At 50.5% G+C, this 19,501-nt stretch overlaps 1 protein-coding gene across 3 annotated transcripts in view; it reads left to right on the forward strand.

The window, feature by feature from the left end:
- Window positions 1-19,422: 19,422 nt before the first annotated feature.
- UMODL1 (uromodulin like 1) overlaps window positions 19,423-19,501 on the forward strand; it is a 69,149-nt gene continuing 69,070 nt past the window's right edge. For all 3 annotated transcript variants that reach the window (XM_012501826.2, XM_030806155.1, XM_003280660.3), the window contains exon 1: window positions 19,423-19,498. In XM_012501826.2, the coding sequence (XP_012357280.2) occupies window positions 19,423-19,498 (76 nt within the window). The remainder of the gene's footprint in view (window positions 19,499-19,501) is intronic.

Below are 19,501 nucleotides of genomic sequence, written 5' to 3' on the forward strand. Positions count from 1 at the left end.
CATCATTGTATTATGAAAATTTTCAAACACACAGAAAAGTGGAAACAATTGTAAAGTAGACACTCTGGGTTCTACAGTGAATATTTGTGGTACTTTATCACATATCTACCCACCCATTTATCTCTCATCCATCAACCCTTGGCATCTTGTGTTTAATGAATTTCAAAGTAACTTGTGGACCTCCATTTGTTTCCCTAAATATTTCACCTGTCATATCATTAATTAGAGCTTCATATTTGTTTACAGTCCTTTTTTGAGGTAAAATTTAGATACAGTGTAATGTGCAAATGCTAAGTGTACATTCATTGAGTTCCAACAAGTGCATAAGCTTCTTTCAAGGCTTAGAACATCCCCAGAACCCTAGAAGGTTCTCTAATGCCCTTTCCAAGCAATACCCCCTTCAATCTTCAGAAGCAAGCACTGCTCTTATTTTTTCTTCACCATAGCTTTGTTTTGCCTGTTCTAGAACTTTATAGAAATGAAGTCATGTTCTGTATGTAGTCAGTTCTGTCTGGCTCCTTCCTTTCAGTGTGTTTTGTGCTATATTCATGTCCTTTGTGATGTGCTGAGGATTCATTTCTTTTTGTTAGTGAGTAGTACTCCATTTTAAGAAGATATCATAATTTGTTTTTACATTCTCCTCTTAATGGGCTGTTTCTGGGTTTTGGCTATTATTCATAAAACTGGTGTGACCAAATATTTTTGTGGACATCAATTTTCCTTTATCTTGAGTAAATATCAGATTGAAACGGTTGGGTCTGGGGTAGGTGTATTTCTGGTTTTATAAGAGACTTCCAGGCCCTTTTCCAGATGGTTGCACCACTTTATATCCACCAGCAATGCTTGTGCGTTCCAGTTGCTCCACAGCAGCCTACTAAAGTCTTTTTAAAATGTTAGCCATTCCCGAGCGCAGCATGTAGAAACTTCCAAAAAATTCAACATCATCTTCTGCTGTGTTTCCATCCATCTGAGGCCTGTTAAAATTTATCTAAACCCAAATCAGAGTAAACCCAGAGTCAGTTCTCCAAAAATTGTGTGGAAAATCTAAAATTAATCTTTAATACTGCTGGATGCCCCCTGTTGGCACTTCTGTGCTCTTAGGCACCAGGAATTTGGTAACTTGGTTTCTCATCTCTTCCATTGTTTTGTTTCATTGGAGACAGGGTCTCACTCTGTCACCCAGGCTGGAGTGCAGTGGTGCCATCATAGCTCACTGCAGCCTCAACCTCCTGGGCTCAGGTGATCCGTCCACCTCAGCTTCTCAAGTAGCTGGGACTTCAGATGCACGCCACCACACTCAACTAATTTTTTTTTTTTTTGTATTTTTTTCTACAGATGAGGTTTCGTCATGTTCCCCAGGCTGGTCTCGTACTCCTGAGTTCAAGCAATCCACCTGCTTTGGCCACCCAAAGTGCTGGGATTACAGGTGTGAGCTACTGCGTCCAGCCCTCTTCCATTGTTTTCAAGGAAGGATCAGGGGTCAGCTGTTCACATCTTGGTACGAATGAGTTTGTCATTGGATCACCTCCCTTGGGAGGAAGTCTTGCCGTGGGGATGTAGGAACAAGAACTAACATGCTCAGTGCCTCCTAACAGCCCCACTTTACCTAGTGTGTCAATTCCCCACAGACAGATAAACTGAGGCCCAGGAAGCATCGTTTTCTGAGGTTGCAGAGTTGATAAGCAAAGGTCTCAGTCCCTGTGGACTCAGAGCCTGGGCTTCTCCTCTGGGACCCTGCAGCCCCACTGGCAGTTATTCCAATTCTTCCTCAGGTGTTGGAGGCTTGTACGGAAACTCCTTGCCTCTGTCTCTTGCTCAGCCCTTAGAAAACCTCCAAGAGATGGTCACTCCTGCCTGTGGTACAGAGAACACCCAGGCAGAAGACCCTTGGAGGCTCAGACAGAGAACTCACTGCACTTTCAGTCATCCTGGGCTGGCTCCCCGGCCCCTCTCACATTCTTTATGGATTTGGCCCAAAGTCTTCCAGATGGATGGAGCTGTGGGCACTGAGTCTGGGAATGTCTCAGCCCACCTTGGCTCCCTTCTCCAGCAGGAGTGGGGGTGTGTGATGTCAAACAGGCCCAGCCTCTCTCTCAGACCCGGTTCTGGGCCCACGCAGCCCCTTCTTCCTGAAAGCAGAAGTGGCAGTAAGAGGATGGCTTTGGTCTTTGAATGTTCTCGAGCGATCCAAGTTCAGAGTATACTGTTGCTGTCCTCTGTCCCTGAAGCTTCTCTCCTACTCCTTGGACAAACTCACTTCTCCCCTCAGGGACTTCTCTCACGTAGCAGAGTGTACCCCTGCTGCCCCAGCAAGGCCTTCACAATGATCCAAGCCTGGCCTATTGCTCCAGCTTCTGGAACCTCCCATGGCTTTCGGTCTATTTGAATGCTCCTGAGGCCAGGTAGCTCATCACTGCTGGAGGACCTGTTGCCACTCACTTCTAGCCACAAGAAACATCTTCCTGTCCTGAGCAAAACCCACCTTGGGGGAACTTCTTTACTTCCTTGTTGAATTTTTGGCTCTACCAAATAAACACGAATTCCTTCCCTATGACAGACCTCCAAACACTTTCCTCTGCCTGTGTGATGTTAATCAGTGGTGTAGCCGAATCCAGGGGGAGGAGGACCTGCATTTTAGCTGGTGTTAACCAGAGTGGAGGGAGGATAAGGAGTGGCCTTTGGGTGGACAGGAGGCATGACAGGCTGCAGATGGTGGACCAAGCCTTGCTGTGCCCCCAACCCAGCTCGACATGCACACGTGGGTGGTTCTGGCTCCCTGGGTGGAAAGAATGGTGGGGTGGGTGGGCGTTGTGAGCCTGGCAACCAGACTCCACAGAATAGCAGGGAGGAGGAGGAAGGAGGACCCCCTCCAAGAAACTGGAGTGAAACCTTAGTGCCTACTTCACAGCCTATCTGGGGTCTCTCCCTGTTTGCTTCTGGGCAGAGGGTGTCCATTATACCACAAGCACAACCCTGAAATGTGCTGGAGCAGGAAGTTGCTCAGGACCTCGTTCCCCAGGACTTTCTATACATGAGGAATGCAGGACTGAGCAGGTGAAATGCGGCGGTGGGAGGCATGCCGCCTGCTCCCCTCTCCTGATTCACTGGGGTTTTGGGCTGCAGGCGGTCAGAAGGTCTCATTTTGGGGGGTTCTCAGCAATAGATGGGGATACAGTAGGAGGGAAAAGTCACAGAAATTCTCTACTGGAACTCCAAGACGCAGGGGCTGGGAGCCGTCTGCAGGACCAAGACCCAGAGTTGGACCAGGGTTAAAGGTGGTGAGGGGTGTGGGGTGCCGAACGTGAGGAACAGAATGGAAGTGCAGGAAGACAGCCCGACCTCCAGGAGACACCATCACTCTTGGTGTTTCCCTACCTGTGTTTCTTTCTTCCAAGAAAGGGTATTTCCAAGAGGACAGATTGGATGACCAAAAGGCCATTTTATTTCTACTTTATAAAAATAGATGAAAGGAGACTTGACATTATTTTGCCTCTTACATCACTGGGTTTGGGTTCTGGAAGTCCCCGGAGGGTGCACCTGTAGCCCAGCCTTCACAGGTAGACATGGAGGTCATGCAGGTCACATGGCTGGTTGACACCTGTAAAGCTATGATGGCCAAGCAGAACTTTGCTGGGTATCTCTGGTCCTATTCCCTTCCCCGGGTCATCTGCCTCTCTCCTGGAATTGATCGATTAAGTGCTGTCCCTCCATTTCGTCTAATAGACCACAGGAAGGATAGGCCAAACAAGAAGGGCCTACTTTAACTTACAAGTCAAGTCAGGGTTTCAGAACACCTGAGCTCGAACCTCTGCCCTTACCACCAGCCAGCCCGACAGTGTCCTCATCTGATTTTCTCAAAATAGTTTGGGTGATCTTGAGGGCAAATCCATTAAATATCTGTACCCAGTCTAGCATCCAGAGTTGTCAGCATTCGTGAGCAAACAGACCTCAGAGGCATCAGTGTTCGTGAGCAAACAGATCTCAGAGGCGTCAGCGTTCGTGAGCAAACAGATCTCATTCTTAGTAGAGTGCTTCTCCTCTGGAAGCTCTCAGGGAGACACCCTCCTTGCATCTTCCAGCTGTTGGTGTTACTGGCAAACCATGGTGTGCCTTGGCTCACAGCCACATCTCTCCAACCTCTGCCTCCTCGGAGTCCTTTTCTGTTGCTTAGAAGGACGCTCTCCCTGGACTCCGGGCAAAGCTAGGGCAGGATGATCTCATCTCTGACCTTACATCTGCAACAGCCCTTTCCAAATAAGGTCCCATCCTAAGATTCTGGATGGACATGAATTTAGAGGAGACACGATTCGAGCATATCTTTGTATCTCTTCCTTCTCAGGGTGTGTCCCACCCCTCACAGCTTACTCTTTTTCCCTTCAAACACTCTGTTGAGATCTTACACCAGGCAGTTTCCCCAGACACCGCATAGATCACTCCTCCCTAACGAGTTCCGCAGACTCCCTGGAAGTCTGGCTGGAAATGCTGCTCTCCCTTTTTCCTTCTGGGATGGAAAAACGCTCCCGATGGCTCCACCAGTCAGTCAGTGAGACGTTCCAAACCGGTCTTTCCACTTGGGCTTCCTCATCTGTTTATCTTTTATTTATACAAGCCTCAAACCACTGAACACTGCTTGGTAAACATTCCCTCATTTACTATGCAAATGCTAGCACGGGGGCCCATGCCTGCCCTTCCCCAGGAAAGCCACTGAGTGCTGAATGCAGATGGACTTTCTTCACATTCTTTGGGGTTTTCGGAAAGGGTATGTTTTTCCTAACATCACTTCAAATGTATTTCTTAACAAAAACCTTCTAACCTTTGGAAAATGGAAAAGAAGTTACTCATCTGGAAGGAAACTCCAAGTTTTTAGGACCTGTAACCAAACCCCTGAGTGACTGCGGTCACCTCGCCTGCCAGCATGCTAAGAAGGCATTGTCTTGCTGCAGGGCTGGATTTCTGGCAGCGATTTCTGCAGCATGTTATGTCTGGGTTATGTATTTGAATTCCCAGCCAGGATTTTCTGGTGGGTCTCCCTACCCGCCATGAAAGAGCCCCCGTGCAGTGCCAGCCCTGTTCTCGCAACGCCTGAGCATTCTGCACGCCTGGAAAGGTGGAGCAGCCAGGAGGATGAATGGCCGTCAGCTTCTGAGTCCCTCCTCATCTTTACAACGCAATAGTGAGAGTCTTTTTCTAGGTCAGTGGTTTGTAAAATGGCCAGCTTTAGAGGGAACCACCACCCTTCTAAGAATTGTAACTATATAATCACATGGCATTTAAATATATTACCAAGACCAAGGGCATCAGAGGGCATCAGATTCTCAGCTGGGAGTGACTTCCTCACACTCCTGGATTCTCTCGGCAGGAGGCAGATGAAGCGAGCTGCTGAAAAAGTGACTTTCCTGGTTTGTGATCTCCACGGGAAACAACATGAGACCCGTCTGAGCCTTGAATGTCGGAATGAAGTGTTTTGCTGCTGGTCACGGCTATTCTGGGAAGCACGGCTGTGGTTCTGTGAGACCATAGAAGAGGTCCTTAAAATAAGATGCACACCCGGGATGTGGGAGTGATGAGCGGCTGTGGGGAGCCCTCTTCTGCCTGCTTCTTCCTGGTCCTACCCTAATGTGTATGTGGGCTGACCCCAGGCCATTCAACTAGCACTTATTGAGTACCTACTGTATGCCAGACACGGGCTGGGCCCCAGGAGGAAGTAGTCTTAGGTCCTGATTCCTCCTTTTGTTTTTGTTTTGTTTTGTTTTTGTTTTCGAGACAGGGCCTGGTTCTGCTGCCCAGGCTGGAGTGCAGTGGCCTGATCGTGGCTCATTGTAGCTTAGACCTCCTGGGCCCAAGTGATCCTCCTGCCTCAGCCTCCCGCATAGCTGGGTCTACAGGCACACACCACCACGCCTGGCAAATTTTTTCTTTTGTATTGTTTTGTAGAGACAGGGGTCTCACTATGTTGCCCAGGCTGATCTCAAGCTCTTGGTGTGAAGTGATCCTCCTGCCTCAGCCTCCTAAAGTGCTGGGATTACAGGCGTGAGTCACCGCGCCAGGCCCTGACTCCTCCCTTTGTGCTGCCCATCACCTATCAGGTAGGGGAGACCTTCACTCACATTGACACAGAATAAAGGGAACAATGACCTCAGAGAGGTGACAGCGAAGTGCTGTTTTAGGTGTCGGGAAGTGGGATGGCAGTGGGCCGAGGACTGAAGGGCAGCAGGGAGGAATGAGAATTTGAATTGGCGCTGAGTGGGATGAGTGTTTGAATTGGCACTGATTGGAATGAGTATTTGGATTGGCACTGAATGGGTCAATATTGGTTCTCCCCTTTTAGGTTGATGCTGATTTGTGGCCCTAGTGTCCCCCAGGCAGGGCCCTGATTGTGTTGCTTGAACTTGGCCTCTGACCCCAGGCTGACGTGGACCCTGGGTTTAGCTGCTGCAGCTTGGCTCTGCCTCTGTTGCATTCCGGTTCGGGTCATCTGCTCAGTGGCTCACCCCCTTTGGGGATGGCTCTTGCCATATTTAGTCCCAGTGTCAGGAGTTTCTGGGCCTGGAGTCAGCCCTGCCACTCCCTGGAGGACCTTCCTGAGGCCAGCTGCCTAATCCCCAGCCCCGATCCCCTGTCTGTGGCCTTGTGTCGTGATCCACACTGTCCTGCCCACCACGCTGTCATCTGCTTGCCTCGATGCTGGCCAGCTACTGCTGAACACCCTTGGAAGCCCTGACCTGGCCCAGGCTGAGTGTCCCCTCCCCTGACCATTTGTGGGGACAGCTCCTCCAGCACCGGCCGGCTCTCGTCGGGGTCCATTGGGGGCTGCTTCTAGGCTAGGCCTTCACTGCCTGCCTGTCTGTCCCTAGAGACCACCAATGGCAAGGAGTCCATCTGGCCAGTGGTCCCATGGACAGTGGACCGTGGACAGTGACAGCAGGTTGGACAGTGACTGCAGTGGACATGACACAGCCCTTTCTTGCAGGGAAGGTTGATTTCAGGGTCACTCTTGCACTTGATCTTCCTAAGGAGGAAGCAAGGAAGCCAGCCTCTCCGAAGTGCTGATTGCATCCTGGGGTCTCTGAGCAAGCTGGCTCAGTTGCCACCTGTGGGCATGTACTATTCTTCCATTTGCAGATTAGATGCCAGGCCAAGTGTCTTCCAAAGACCACCTAGAAGGCAAATGTCAATGGATCTGGGGTTAGACCTGGCTCTGCAAGGACTCAAAGGCCACGGCAGCCCTCTTCCTCCTCGTCTTCCTCAGCGGTCAGCGGCTCCTGATGTCTCTGTTCCCCATTCGGTGCATCCTTGTGCCTCAGAGCTGAGCTTCTTATCTACCCTCCACAGATGCCGCCCACTCGGGAAGCAGCCTCCCTTGCTCCGAAGCTGTCACTCAGGTACGGAGGCTGGAGGGCCCCACTGGGGACAGACAGGGTGGGTAGGGGAGTGAGTGCTGCCTGCCTGGCAGATTCACCCAATGCCAGCATTTCTCATCACTGCACCTCAGACAAGGCAGCCTGAGGCTTAACAGCCCTCATTATCTGACCTAAATTCCAGCTGAAATTGAAGTCGGCCTCTTCTGATTCTGCCCCAAGTGATCTGGAGGCCTCGGTCACCATGCCCCTGTGAGGGGTCGCACCCTGCGCACGGGAACTGATGGTGACCAGGGCCACGTTCACTGGTGCCCTGCCTTGATGCCCACTTCTAGAGAGGCAGAGCTCTCAGCACCTACATTGTCCTGGGGGCTGGGCAGGCCTGGGCCTGGCAAGTGGCTGGAAGGGTGGAGTGATGGGGTGGTGGAAATGCATCTTGTGCCCTGTGCTCCGGCGTCCCTGCCCTCTGCATGGGTTCCTGGGTAAGGCCAGCTGCCGGCCCCAGCCTCTCTGGAAGGCCCAACTGACCCTTCTCCCTTCAGGCTTCAGTGTTGGTACCACGGACCCTGTTGTCTGGGCATAATTGGGCATGGGATTATGTTTAACCTACAGGTGCACACCTGTAGTCCCAGCTACTCGGGAGGCTGAGGTGGGAGGATTGGTGCCCAGGAGGTCGAGGCTGCAGTGAGCCCAGATCCTGTCATGCACTCCAGCCTGAGTGACAGAGAGAGACCCTGTCTAAAACAAAAACAAACAAACAAAAAACCAAACAAAACCAGCCAATTACTAAACAAATAAAAAAGCAGTGAGGGCAGGACATGGTGGCTCATGCCTGTAATCCCAGCACTTTGGGAGGCTGAGGTGGGAGGATTATGTCTAACCTGTTTAACCTCTTCCCCATTAGACTCTGTGTGAGTCGGCTTGGGCTGGGAACAAAGCAGTGCAAACTGGGAGCTTAAACAACTGATGCTGATTCCCTCACAGCTCTGGAGGCCGGAAGGTCAAGATCCAGGTGTCTGGACAGAGCCCTCCTGGCCTGTGCTGGTGCGGGCGGGGGCGGTGGTCCCCGGGGTGCCCTGGCTGCAGCCGCCTCGCTCCCCCTCCAGCTCTGTTGTCTGTTGGTACTCCCTTCTCCATTCATCTGCATCCAAATGTCTCTCTTTTTATAAGGATATATTAGATTTAGGGCCCACTCTACTCCAGTTTGACCTCATCTTAACTACACCTGCAAAAACCCTGTTCCCAAATACAGTCACATTCACCAGTTCGGAGGGGTAGGACTTCAACATATCTTTTTGAGGGACACAATTTAACCCACAAGAGACTTTAAGGCTTTTGGAGGCCGTGAGTGGGTCCCACTGAGGCCCCAGCTGGCCTGCAGCAGGCAGGGCGGCGAATGTGTGTGGAAGGAGTGGGGCAGGGCAGAGGCTGGCTCTCAGGCAGGCAGCTGAGGAAAAGCCCGGCGCACCCACGGAGAGTTCGTGCTGGTGTCTTCTCTCTCTCTTTTCCTCTCCTTTCTTGTACGTTGGGTTCTTCTCAAATGTGAATTTTCTGTATCAGCATCCCTCCTGCTTGCCCACACCCTCCTCCCACCACCCAAGTCTCACTTCCTGTTTTTGGCCTTTTGCCTGAGCTGCTTCAGAAGTCGGAACCCTGCAGGGCTGGGCCTGCCTCTGCCAGGCGTGTTTTTTTTCTGGAAGGAGGAAGCGGCAACAGGTTACAAGCTGGAGGCTGCTCAGATCCCACACACGTCCCCAGCAAGCCCCAGCCCCTGCTCTGTGGGAAGCGGGGTCTTGAACACTGCCCTGTGGGGGCGATGTGGCTGCAGGGCTCTCTCAGTGGCAGGCGAAGCAGCGTCTTCTCGTGCCCTCATTTCCCTCCACTTGTCTCCAGGGTAAAATCCTACACAGTGGCAGCCAGTGGCCGGCCCTGACTTTGATCTTGGGAGCTTTCCTCTCCACGCTAGAGGCTCTGAGGTCATCTCTGTATCAGAAAATCAGCAAGATCCGCAGCGGGACAGTGGGGACTGATGGCCACTGTCATCAGCGTCATGGTGAGCACTTGAGCTGTGGTTTCCTCAGGACAAATTGGCCTTCCCCACGTGAACTCGTGGCAGGCAGAGAATCTAGGTTGGGACCCTGGACTGCACCCCGTGCTGGGCTCCTGACCTTTTCCCTCTCCGCCCTGCTAAGGCTGCTGTGCCGAGCCCTGGGACCGTCCAACAGGGAGAAAGGCCTTGGGACAAAAATGACACTTTCTCAACATCACCCACTGTTGAGGTTACAAGAAGCAGAGAATGTGAGAACATTTCCAAATGAAAGTGGGGGAAGGATCGCAAAGAAGCAAGTTAGTTAGGGCTGTGCCCGGCCAGCGCCAGCGCCAACGCCAACGCTGAGCCGCCTCTGCAGGGGAAACTGAAGCAGATGTGGTGAGATAATACATCCAACCCTGAGTGCTACTTTAACCTGCCAGAGGCGGAAGGTTCTCAGTGAGATGAAAGCATTACAGATGCGTTAGATCTAAGGGAGGGGCCTGCAGAAGCGCAGCTGGCAGAGAAACCAGGGAGGGGCTGAACTGTCAGTTGCGACCACCAGGGATCTGAATCAGTTCACCAACAGCCTTGGGGACATTCACCTTGGGCTCCACAACCTGTCAGAAATGCCCTCAAGCCCAAAGGCGTCAAGAGAATGGCCAGGTTGTTTCAGATTGACACACATCCTAATGTACAAGTCAGCCCACACACCCCATGTGCACTGAGCGTCTCTTGTTGTTCACCCCAAATAAATTCTGCTGGAACTGGGGCGGGACTCGCAGGGGTGGAGAAGAGGGGAGATGGGCAGAGGGCAAAAGTGGGTGGTGAGAAGAGCCAACGGAGGGGTCCCACGACAGTGAGCGAGGCTGCACTCTTAACCAACGTCCTGGGGCTACTGTACAAAGAAAGAACCACAAGCTGGGAGGCTGAACAATAGACCTGCACTCTCTCAAAGCTCGGAGGCTGCAGGTCTGAAATCAAGGGGCTGACAGCACTGGTTTCCTCTGGAGGCTGCGAGGGAGAAACCGTCCCCTGCCTCTCCCAGGGTCTGGGGTGAGCCCTTCCTGGCATCCCGGGCTCTTCGTAGATGGATCACTCCAATCTCCATGGCTTCTCAGGGCTTCCCTCTATGCACCTCAAATCTCCCTCTCCTTCTTTTTGTAAGGATGCCAGTCATTGGATTTAGGTTCACCTTAAATCCAGGATGATCTCATCTAAATTACATCTGCAAAAAGACCCTTTTTCCAAATAAGTTGACATTCACAGGCACCTGGGGTTAGGATTGGACACATCTTTTGCAGGGGTGCGGGGGGCTGCCATTCAGCCCGCTGCACAGGGTGACCTTGGCCAAGGGCCCTTCGCTTTCACTTCCTCATTGGCAAGCTGCCCTGTGTTTGGACTGGGTCGAGGCTGTCAACCTTGCTGCCCCTCGGAGTCCCCCCAGGTGTCCCCCAAAGAGATTCTAAGCTGCTTTCCCGGGGCTGGAGGCCAGGCATCGGGATTTTTTAAAGAGCTTCCCAGCAGGTGAGCAGCCCATCCTGGGTATCAGGAGTCTTTCCTGGCAAAGATGGTGAAGGTCCTTCCTCCAGAGCAATGCCTTAGACCCAGGAACCCAGGGAGGCTGCTCACCTGATCGTTAGGACAGGAGCAGTGGAAACCTCTGGCCTCAGTCCCTCTGGAGGAATCCCTCCCTCTAAGACTCTGGGGCTGGTGCATGCAAGGAGCCATTGTGAACATTGCTCCCAACTGGCCGCTTGCTTGTCCCCCGGCTCCCCCTCGCCCCAGTGGAGGCTTTGCCTGAATTAGAGGGCGTGAGAGCCACTTGTGTCTCAGCACTGCAATTAAAGCAGGAAGCCCTTTCGGAAGCAGCCGTGTGCGCCAGCCTTCCATGGGTGGAGCAGAGCAAACCACCCACTTCTGCCCTCTGCCCTTCTTCCCTCTTCTCCACACCCTGCGGCCCCCCAGTTTCAGCAGAGTTTATTTGGGGTGAGCAACAAGAGACACTCAGTGCCTGTGGGATGTGTGGGCTGACTCGTGCACTAGGACGTGTGTCAATCTGAAATAACCCGGCCGTTGTATGGATGCCTTTGGGCTTGGGGGGTTTCTGGCAGTTTGTGGAGCCCGAGGTGAATGTCCCCAAGGCTGCTGGTGAATCAGATCCCTGGCGTTCTCAGTTGGCAGTCCAGCCCAATGGTTTCTCTGCCGGCTGTGCCTCTGCAGGTCCCTCCTCTGATCTGATTGGATTCATATTTGAATCAATAGACTGAGTCAAGCAGAATGTGGGTGGGCCTCGTGCAATCAGCCAAAGGCCTGAAAAGAGCAAAAGGGCTACCCCTGCCCCTGAGGAGGAGAGAACCCCTCCTGCCAGACGGCCTCCGAACTGGAACATCAGCTTTTTGCGCCTTTGGACTTGAACTGAAACATCACCTCTCCCCGGGTCTTGAGTCTGCCTACGTCGGTGCAGGAACTCCACGGTGGCTCTCTTGAGCCCCAGCTTGCTGACTCACTCTGCAGGTAGTGTTGGACTTGTCAGCTCCATAACTGTGTGAGCCAATTTCTTATAATCACAAATTTCTTTCTTTATTTTCTTTTTTTCTTTTGAGACAGAGTTTCGCTTTAGTTGCCCAGGCTGGAGTGCAAAGGTATGATCTCGGCTCACTGCAACTTCTGCCTCCAGGTTCAAGTGATTCCCCTGCCTAAGCCTCCTGAGTAGCTGGGACTACAGGCGCCCACCACCACACCTGGCTAATTTTTGTATTTTTAGTAGAGACGGGTTTTTGCCATGTTGGCCAGACCGGTCTCTAACTCCTGACCTCAGATGATCTGCCCGCCTCAGCCTCCCAAAGTGCTGGGATTATAGGCGTGTGCCAACATGCCCGGCCCACAAATTTCTTTCTTTTCTTTTCTTTTTTTTTTTTTTTAATCAGTTTTCTGTTTCTCTGGAGAATCCTGACAAAGAGTGCATATCTGAGAATTTTAAAATCATGTATTGGAGCTACTGAATCTGTTGTATTCTGTTTTTACTTTTGAAAATCCTTGTGGCTGGGGGAATGTACACCTTCTCTCTTTTCCTCTTAAACATTAAAGCCTGATTCAAGGTAGAGGCAACGCGCTGTTGTGATGTCCTTTTATCCCAACCTCAGCCCCGGCAGAAAGACTCCGCGCCTTGGGACATTGGTGTTTCCCAGGAGTGACTGTGCTGGGGCAGCTGCCTGTAGCGATGAGGGCTGACAGGGAACGATCCCCTCTGAGTTTGGCGTCACTTATTTGGAACCCTCCAGCAGAAAGCTTTCTAACATGTCACACTACAAACTCATTCATGTAGTTATTGTGTTTCAGTTCAGATTCTATTGCTCTCGCTTCATTATTTCAAAGCCACATGATGATATCCATTACTGGGTGCAGAATGGCCCTGATGGGTCTAGAAGCACCATGGTCTGACCTGTCTTAAGAGATGATCCAGTCGTGAAATGCTGGTGCAAGTGTGGATTGAGCCAGTCATCTTCACCATCTGGAAATAAGACCCTGAAGTCCAGGTGGCCAAGGACTGCACCAACTCTTTACTCTTTTTTTTTTTTTTTTTTTTTTTTTTTTTTGAGGCAGAGTCTAGCTCTGTCAGCCTGACTGGAGTGCAGTGGCACGATCTTGGCTCACTGCAACCTCCGACTCCCTGGTTCAAGCGATTCTCCTGCCTCAGCCTCCCGAGTAGCTGGGATTACAGGCATGCACCTCCATGCCGAGATTTTGTATTTTTATTAGAGAGGGGGTTTCACCATGTTGGCCAGGAGGGCCTCAATCTGCTGACCTTGTGATCCGGCCGCCTCAGCCTCCCAAAGTGTTGGGATTTCAGGAGTGAGCCACTGCGCTCGGCCTGCACCAACTCTTACAGAGAGGCTGGAGTCCTGTCTAGAAGTCAGGACACCAGACCTGGCTGGCACCCTATTCTCCAGACCAAGCTGCCCTCCGCAGCCAGGTTCCAGGACCCAGACGTAGGTGGATTTTTGTTTCTGACTTGCGTTCACTCTTTTACATGAACCGTGAATTCTTTGTCCTAACGTTACTTGTTAGGACTGACAGCATTCCTGATCGTGGTGCTAATGCTGTTATCAATAGGCTCCAAAGCTTATCCTTGGGGCTCACTATCTCCGAGTTGGAAGAGGCACTGGCAAGCACCCAGGCCAGCCTTCTCTGGTAAGTGCGCTGTGCCCTTAAAACCACCTCAGGATTTCAAGGACAGAGACAAATTAAAAATAGAGGCTTAAGTCTCCTGATTGAAAAGAAGGGAAGAGATTTTTCTCTCCTTTTTCTCTGAGCATTACTCTTTTTTTTTTTTTTCTTTTTTTGAGACGGAGTCTTGCTCTGTTGCCCAGGCTGGAGTGCAGTGGCGCAATCTCGGCTCACCGCAACCTCCACCTCCTAGGTTCAAGCAATTCTCCTGCCTCAGCCTTCCGAGTAGCTGGGATTACAGGTGTGTGCCACTGTGCTTGGCTAATTTTTTTTTGTATTTTTAGTAGAGGCAGGGTTTCACCATGTTGGCCAGGCTGGTCTTGAACTCCTGACCTCAGGCGATCTGCCCAGCTCAGCCTCCCAAACTGTCTCCTGGCCTCTCTGGTTTCCTAGGGAGGCCAAAAGCATAACTTGGTCCATCTTGCTCCAGGCTGCAAAACTACCTCTTGTCATGAAGATAGGAGTTCATTCTTCTTCTAGATACAGACAATTAACAAACACAGATGGTAACCCCAGTGACCAGGTGGTTCTGGGGTCAACAGTGTATGGGGTCAATGGTCAATGGCACTGTCAGGGCCTCTTCCTTAAGGACTAGTTATTGTTTATGTTGAAAACACGCATGCAGTGAGTTGTACCTGTTTGAGTCTTTAAAAGGATAAGATCCTTTCTTTGCAATCTCTTAGCCATTGCTTGTGATGCATATCATCTTCTCATCTTCTGGCTTAATGGTTATTCAATAATGAAATTTTCTTTCTCTTCCACCTTTGTGGAGAGGTTTTCTGGGTTGGGAACACACTTCTTTTTTCTTTCTTTTTTTTTTTTTTTTTTTGAGACGGAGTCTCGCTCTGTCCTCCAGGCTGGAGTGCAGTGGCGCGATCTTGGCTCACTGCAACCTCCGCCTCCTGGGTTCAAGCAATTCTCTGCCTCAGCCTCCCAAGTAGCTGAGATTACAGGCATGTGCCACCACACCTGGCTAATTTTTGTATTTTTAGTAGAGATGGGGTTTCACCATCTTGGCCAGGCTGGTCTTGAACTCCTGACTTCGTGATCCACCCCCCTCCAACCTCCCAAAGTGCTGGGATTACAGGCGTGAGCCATTGTGCCTGGCCAGCACATTTTATTTTTAATTATATTTCCCCAGTAATGGCCTTACCTACATTTAATGACAATAAGAGGTGGATACTTAAAATACACTCTAGTTCTGGAAGGCATTCCCAAACATTAATTAATTTAGTTTTCATAAAATCAGGAGGCATTAAAACACCACTAAATTAGAAGGCATCACTATTCCCTTTTGGTAATTTCCCATTTAGGAAACCGAGGCACTGCGTGGATAAATGCCACCCCGTGGACCCTGTCCAGCTGTTGGCAGAACGAGGACTGGACTGAGGGTATTTGGCTCCTAATCCAGGGCTTTCCCCAGGTTCCACTGTGAGGCATGCAGGGTCTGAAAACACACCGGCACATGCATGTCCACCGCGCCCCTGGCCTTAGATATGCCTTCGCTGTATTACAGAAGCACCTCTGAAGGCCTGGGCACCTCTTCTGGGAGTTTCTTGTGTCTCTTCGCCTTCCGATCTGCTCGGCCTCACCATGAGAAAGCGACATGCCCACACTGCTCCTTGGGGCCTGGAGACAGTGTCCCGACCCCAGGCCGCACCCTCACTTCCCATCCAACCTGGCAGCTGTCGCCCGTGGACAGTCTCCGAAGAGGAATGTGAAAAAGGAAAAGTCATTCGGGCTGTGATAAGAAAGCCGAGCTCTGCAAAGGCAAACGGAAACAGAGACAAAGATGAGGGCACGTGTCTGTGTGAGTGAGGGAGAGAGAGATGGGGGAGGGGAGCAAAACAGAGGCGGCCCGGAGAACTCTCCAGAAGGGTCCGAAGGCTGCCACATGGAGGAGTGGCACTCACCGTCCAGTGTGAGGGTGGACCAGGCTTCTCGGGTGTGGTCGTTCCAGCAGGAAGGCCAACCGTGATTCCACATCGGGAGGAATTTTCAGGCAGAGCCATCTGTCCACAGAAGGGGCCATCCCACTGGATTCGTGGCCTGGTGTTCAGGAGGACAGAGTCCCGTACTCAAGGTTGTGTGAGCACCCGAGTCACCCGGATGCCGGGGGCCTATCCTCCAGTGCCTGAGTGAGAGAGGGGCGAGGCTGGGAGCCTGCATTTTCTATATGTTTCCTCCCCATGCAGGTGGTCCCCACCCACACCCCGAGAAACAGAGTGTTAAGTCACCACCGCTGTCAGAGAGCCACCTGGATGGCCTGGATGCTGGGCCGGATGACTCAAGGTCTCTTCCAAGTCCAAACCATTTTTCGGTTGCATGACTCTCCTCCCTAGCTTGTCCTCACATTCTCCATCACAACCAGCTTTCCCTGGAAATAAACCCACCTGGCCACCCTTGGAGATGAGGGCTTCTCCCGCCCTGCCTCTTTCTGCCTGCACCTGCCTGGCAGCCGTTACCATGCATGCCCATATATGTATGAGTGAATATGTGTACATGTGTTAGTGTGGGCATGTGTGAATGAGCATGCATGAGTGAGTGGTATGGCATATGAGTCTGTGTTTGTGTGTGTGTGAACGTGTGTCTGTATGTGTCAGTGCACATGTGAGTGTGGATGTGTCTGTGTTTACACCCAGTGTGAGTGCATGTATGTGGGTGTGAGTGGGTGTGAATGCCTGGGGATACGAAGAGGAGGCTGTGAACATTTTGGCTGTAGGATAATGACAGGCGTGTGATTTTGCAGTATAACTTGTTGAGCCTCTGTGAGCTTGCACACATAGGGTCCTAGAAGTCTGACCTGAGATGAGAAAGGCCCCCTGGAGGCCATTGAGTTCAAATCACTCCCTCTAGAGATGGAGAAAACAGGGCAGCTGCCGGCCCAGGCACCAGCGCTCAAGACAGGAGGTGCAGCACACGCCCAGGGAGAGGCTGCGTCCAGGGATGGGAAGCACTTCCTTGGCTCCTGTGTTGTGCATGTGAGAGTGGGTAGCTGTGTGTGTGCAAGTACGAGTGTGAATGTGTGTGATTGTGAGTATGAGCATGTGTGTGGGTGTGCAGATTAAAGAGTGAATGTGAGTGTGCACAAGTGTGAGGGTGTGAATGTGTGTCTGTGTGTGCATGCCCATAGGCGTATGAGTGTGAATATATGTACATGTGTTAGTGTGGGCATGTGTGAATGAGCATGCATGAGTGAGTGATGTGACATATGAGTTTGTGTTTGTGTGTAAGTGTGAACGTGTGTCAGTTTGTGTGTGGACTTGTGTGAGTGTGTCTGTATGTGTCGGTGCACATGTGAGTGTGGATGTGTCTGTGTTTACACCCAGTGTGAGCACATGTATGTGAGTGTGAGTGGGTGTGAATGCCTGGGCGTGTGTGCCCTGAAAGCCAGCATGGCACACCAGTGGCCTCCATCGTCTCTCCAGCCTTTGGATGCTGTGTGGTGGATGCTGTTCTTTCTGCACGGAGGCCCTGAGCGAATTTGGGGCTCTCCGCTGGACGGACTGTGGAAGACACACTCTGGCTATGTTGGACACCAAGTGCTGGAGAATTCTCTCCCCGTTGGGTTATAGTATGGGGTTGTTTTTCTCCTCAGAGTGTTTACATGGACAGTGCAAACATGGAAAATCCCTCCGGCCATCATGCAGAAAAATATGCATAAAGGATAACTGGAGAAAAATGCCTTCTGTGGACAAAACACAGAGAGAAACACACATGCGTGCGCACACACACACACACACACACACACACACACACACACACAGTAGGGGTATCTTTCATGGTGCCTCAATGAAATGGAGGTTGAAGGAGAGACCAAGCTAGAAACAGACAGTTAATTTTGAGATTTTTTCTTTTATCATTTAATATAAAGAGACAGCATGTTACAATGACATTTTACGGGCGATTGTAACTTATTGTGAAGTCCTCAATTGGTAAAATGTCTTGACTTTGTTCTCCTGTCTTGAGGTCTGTGGTTAAATCATGACAGACCAGCAGTGGAGGGGAGTGTGAAGAACTGTGGCTTGAGGCTTGGACAAGCCGGGGTTTAATCTCTTGTTTACTGGCTGTGTGGCCTTTCTGAACCTGTTTTCTCACCTATATAATAGGGACAAAGGACCTATTTCATAGGGTAATCGTGAAGATGAGAGACAACAGTGCACCAGACAAATTTTGAGTTTTAACCTGTAATATTATCTCTGATTTACCTTGATATTTTATAGACATTCATACATTATAGTAGCAAACATTTTGAGATGATATATACAAGATAATACAAATTCATCTTGCATTTTAAAATGTTCAGATTTACTTAAATCATAATACTTTTTTCTTTTAGTGTTAATAAATTTTCACTTTCTTGAGTATTATATAATAGCTTTAACATTTATTCTTTTCCTATGAAAACTTTTTTTAGTGAGCCAATTCTGCGTGAAGCTTTTGGTTTTCTATAAAAGCTGCTGTGTTCCAAGGACACCGGTTGTACGCAGCCCCTTTGCTGTGAGATCATTTCCAGCCTCCTTTTTGTATTCTTGTCATGGCATCTGACGTTTAGTCATTAGCCAAGCAAATGCAGCAGTTCATCATCTCAGAGATTAATCTACAGAGAATAAAAGAGGTGGCAACGTTGGTGCGGGCGTTAGGCGAGAAGGTCCCTTCTGGAGGAATTGTTTTGTATCTAGAACACCAGGGAACTATGCTCCCAAACCATGCAGCCAACGTGAATCTTTGTTAACTCATCTGAATGTTCCCTCAGTAAAAGCAACAAGATCTTCTTCATCCAATGTTAAAAATTGGGCTTCAGCAGTCAACACCAAACAGTAAGAGGCAATCAACAGTGCGGTATGAACACATCATGAGCTAGAAAGAACTTAACATGAGATTTAGAAATCTACTTCACATATACCACGATGATTACTTAAATAAAACATAAATCACCTGTATCCTTATCACTCCTCAAAATGTTTTCTTCCTGCCCCATGGCCCTTTCTGGAGTTTTCTCTGTGCTTATATAACTGTACAGAGTTGTCACTTTCATGGAGATGAAATTGCATGCGTTGCTGTTTTGACTTCACATTGTTAAGTATTTTTTATGCTACTAAAACTTCACGGTGAGCATTTCAACGCCCGTATAATACTGCATCCAGATGCTCTGTAATAATTACTCTCCCATTCTCCTGTGGCTGTTCAATTATGTAATTTCCCACTTTAAGTCATAATAAGTAATGCACATCCCTGTGACCACAGCTTCGTGCTCTCAGCCCAAGCTCCAGGAGGAGAGGACTGGGTCAAAACACCTGGACATTTTTGTGACTTTTGAACTGCATTGTGGAACTGTGTAAAGGACGCTTTTCTGAACGTGATGTACCACTTTGATTTGATGCTGTTTTCTTCTGCCAATTCGGAACGATAGGGTAAGAGAATAGCCTATGTTGATGGAGAGACTCAGATTTGGGTCTCAAATGTGTTTTCTGCGTAACTACGAGATGGGATCCTGCGATGCGGTCTGGGCTGTTAGGTACTCACCTTTCCTAAAAGATGCCATCTGCTTGGAGCAGAATAGGCTATGACACGCAGGAGCCCCCAGGGAAACGGCCATGGCAGTGGTGGGTGTTAACGAGCAGGCATAAGGGACTGCTCCCAGCGGTGCTTCCTCTGAAGTCATTGCCACCTGCAGCAGCACAGGGGACAGAAAGGCCGTTTCTCCAGGTCCAGGCAGCTCAGGCCCCTATGATCCCTGGTGTAGCAGAGACCCAGGCTTCTTGGTAGAGGCCCAGAGCCCTGTACTGCCACCACTGCCGGACGATGCTCAGGACCTCGGGGCTGGCCCTGCTGGCTCTGGTCAGTGCTGTGGGCCCAAGCCAGGCCAGCGGCTTCACAGGTG

This window comes from Nomascus leucogenys, chromosome 25 (assembly GCF_006542625.1).
Source record: "Nomascus leucogenys isolate Asia chromosome 25, Asia_NLE_v1, whole genome shotgun sequence".
Lineage (NCBI taxonomy): Eukaryota > Metazoa > Chordata > Mammalia > Primates > Hylobatidae > Nomascus > Nomascus leucogenys.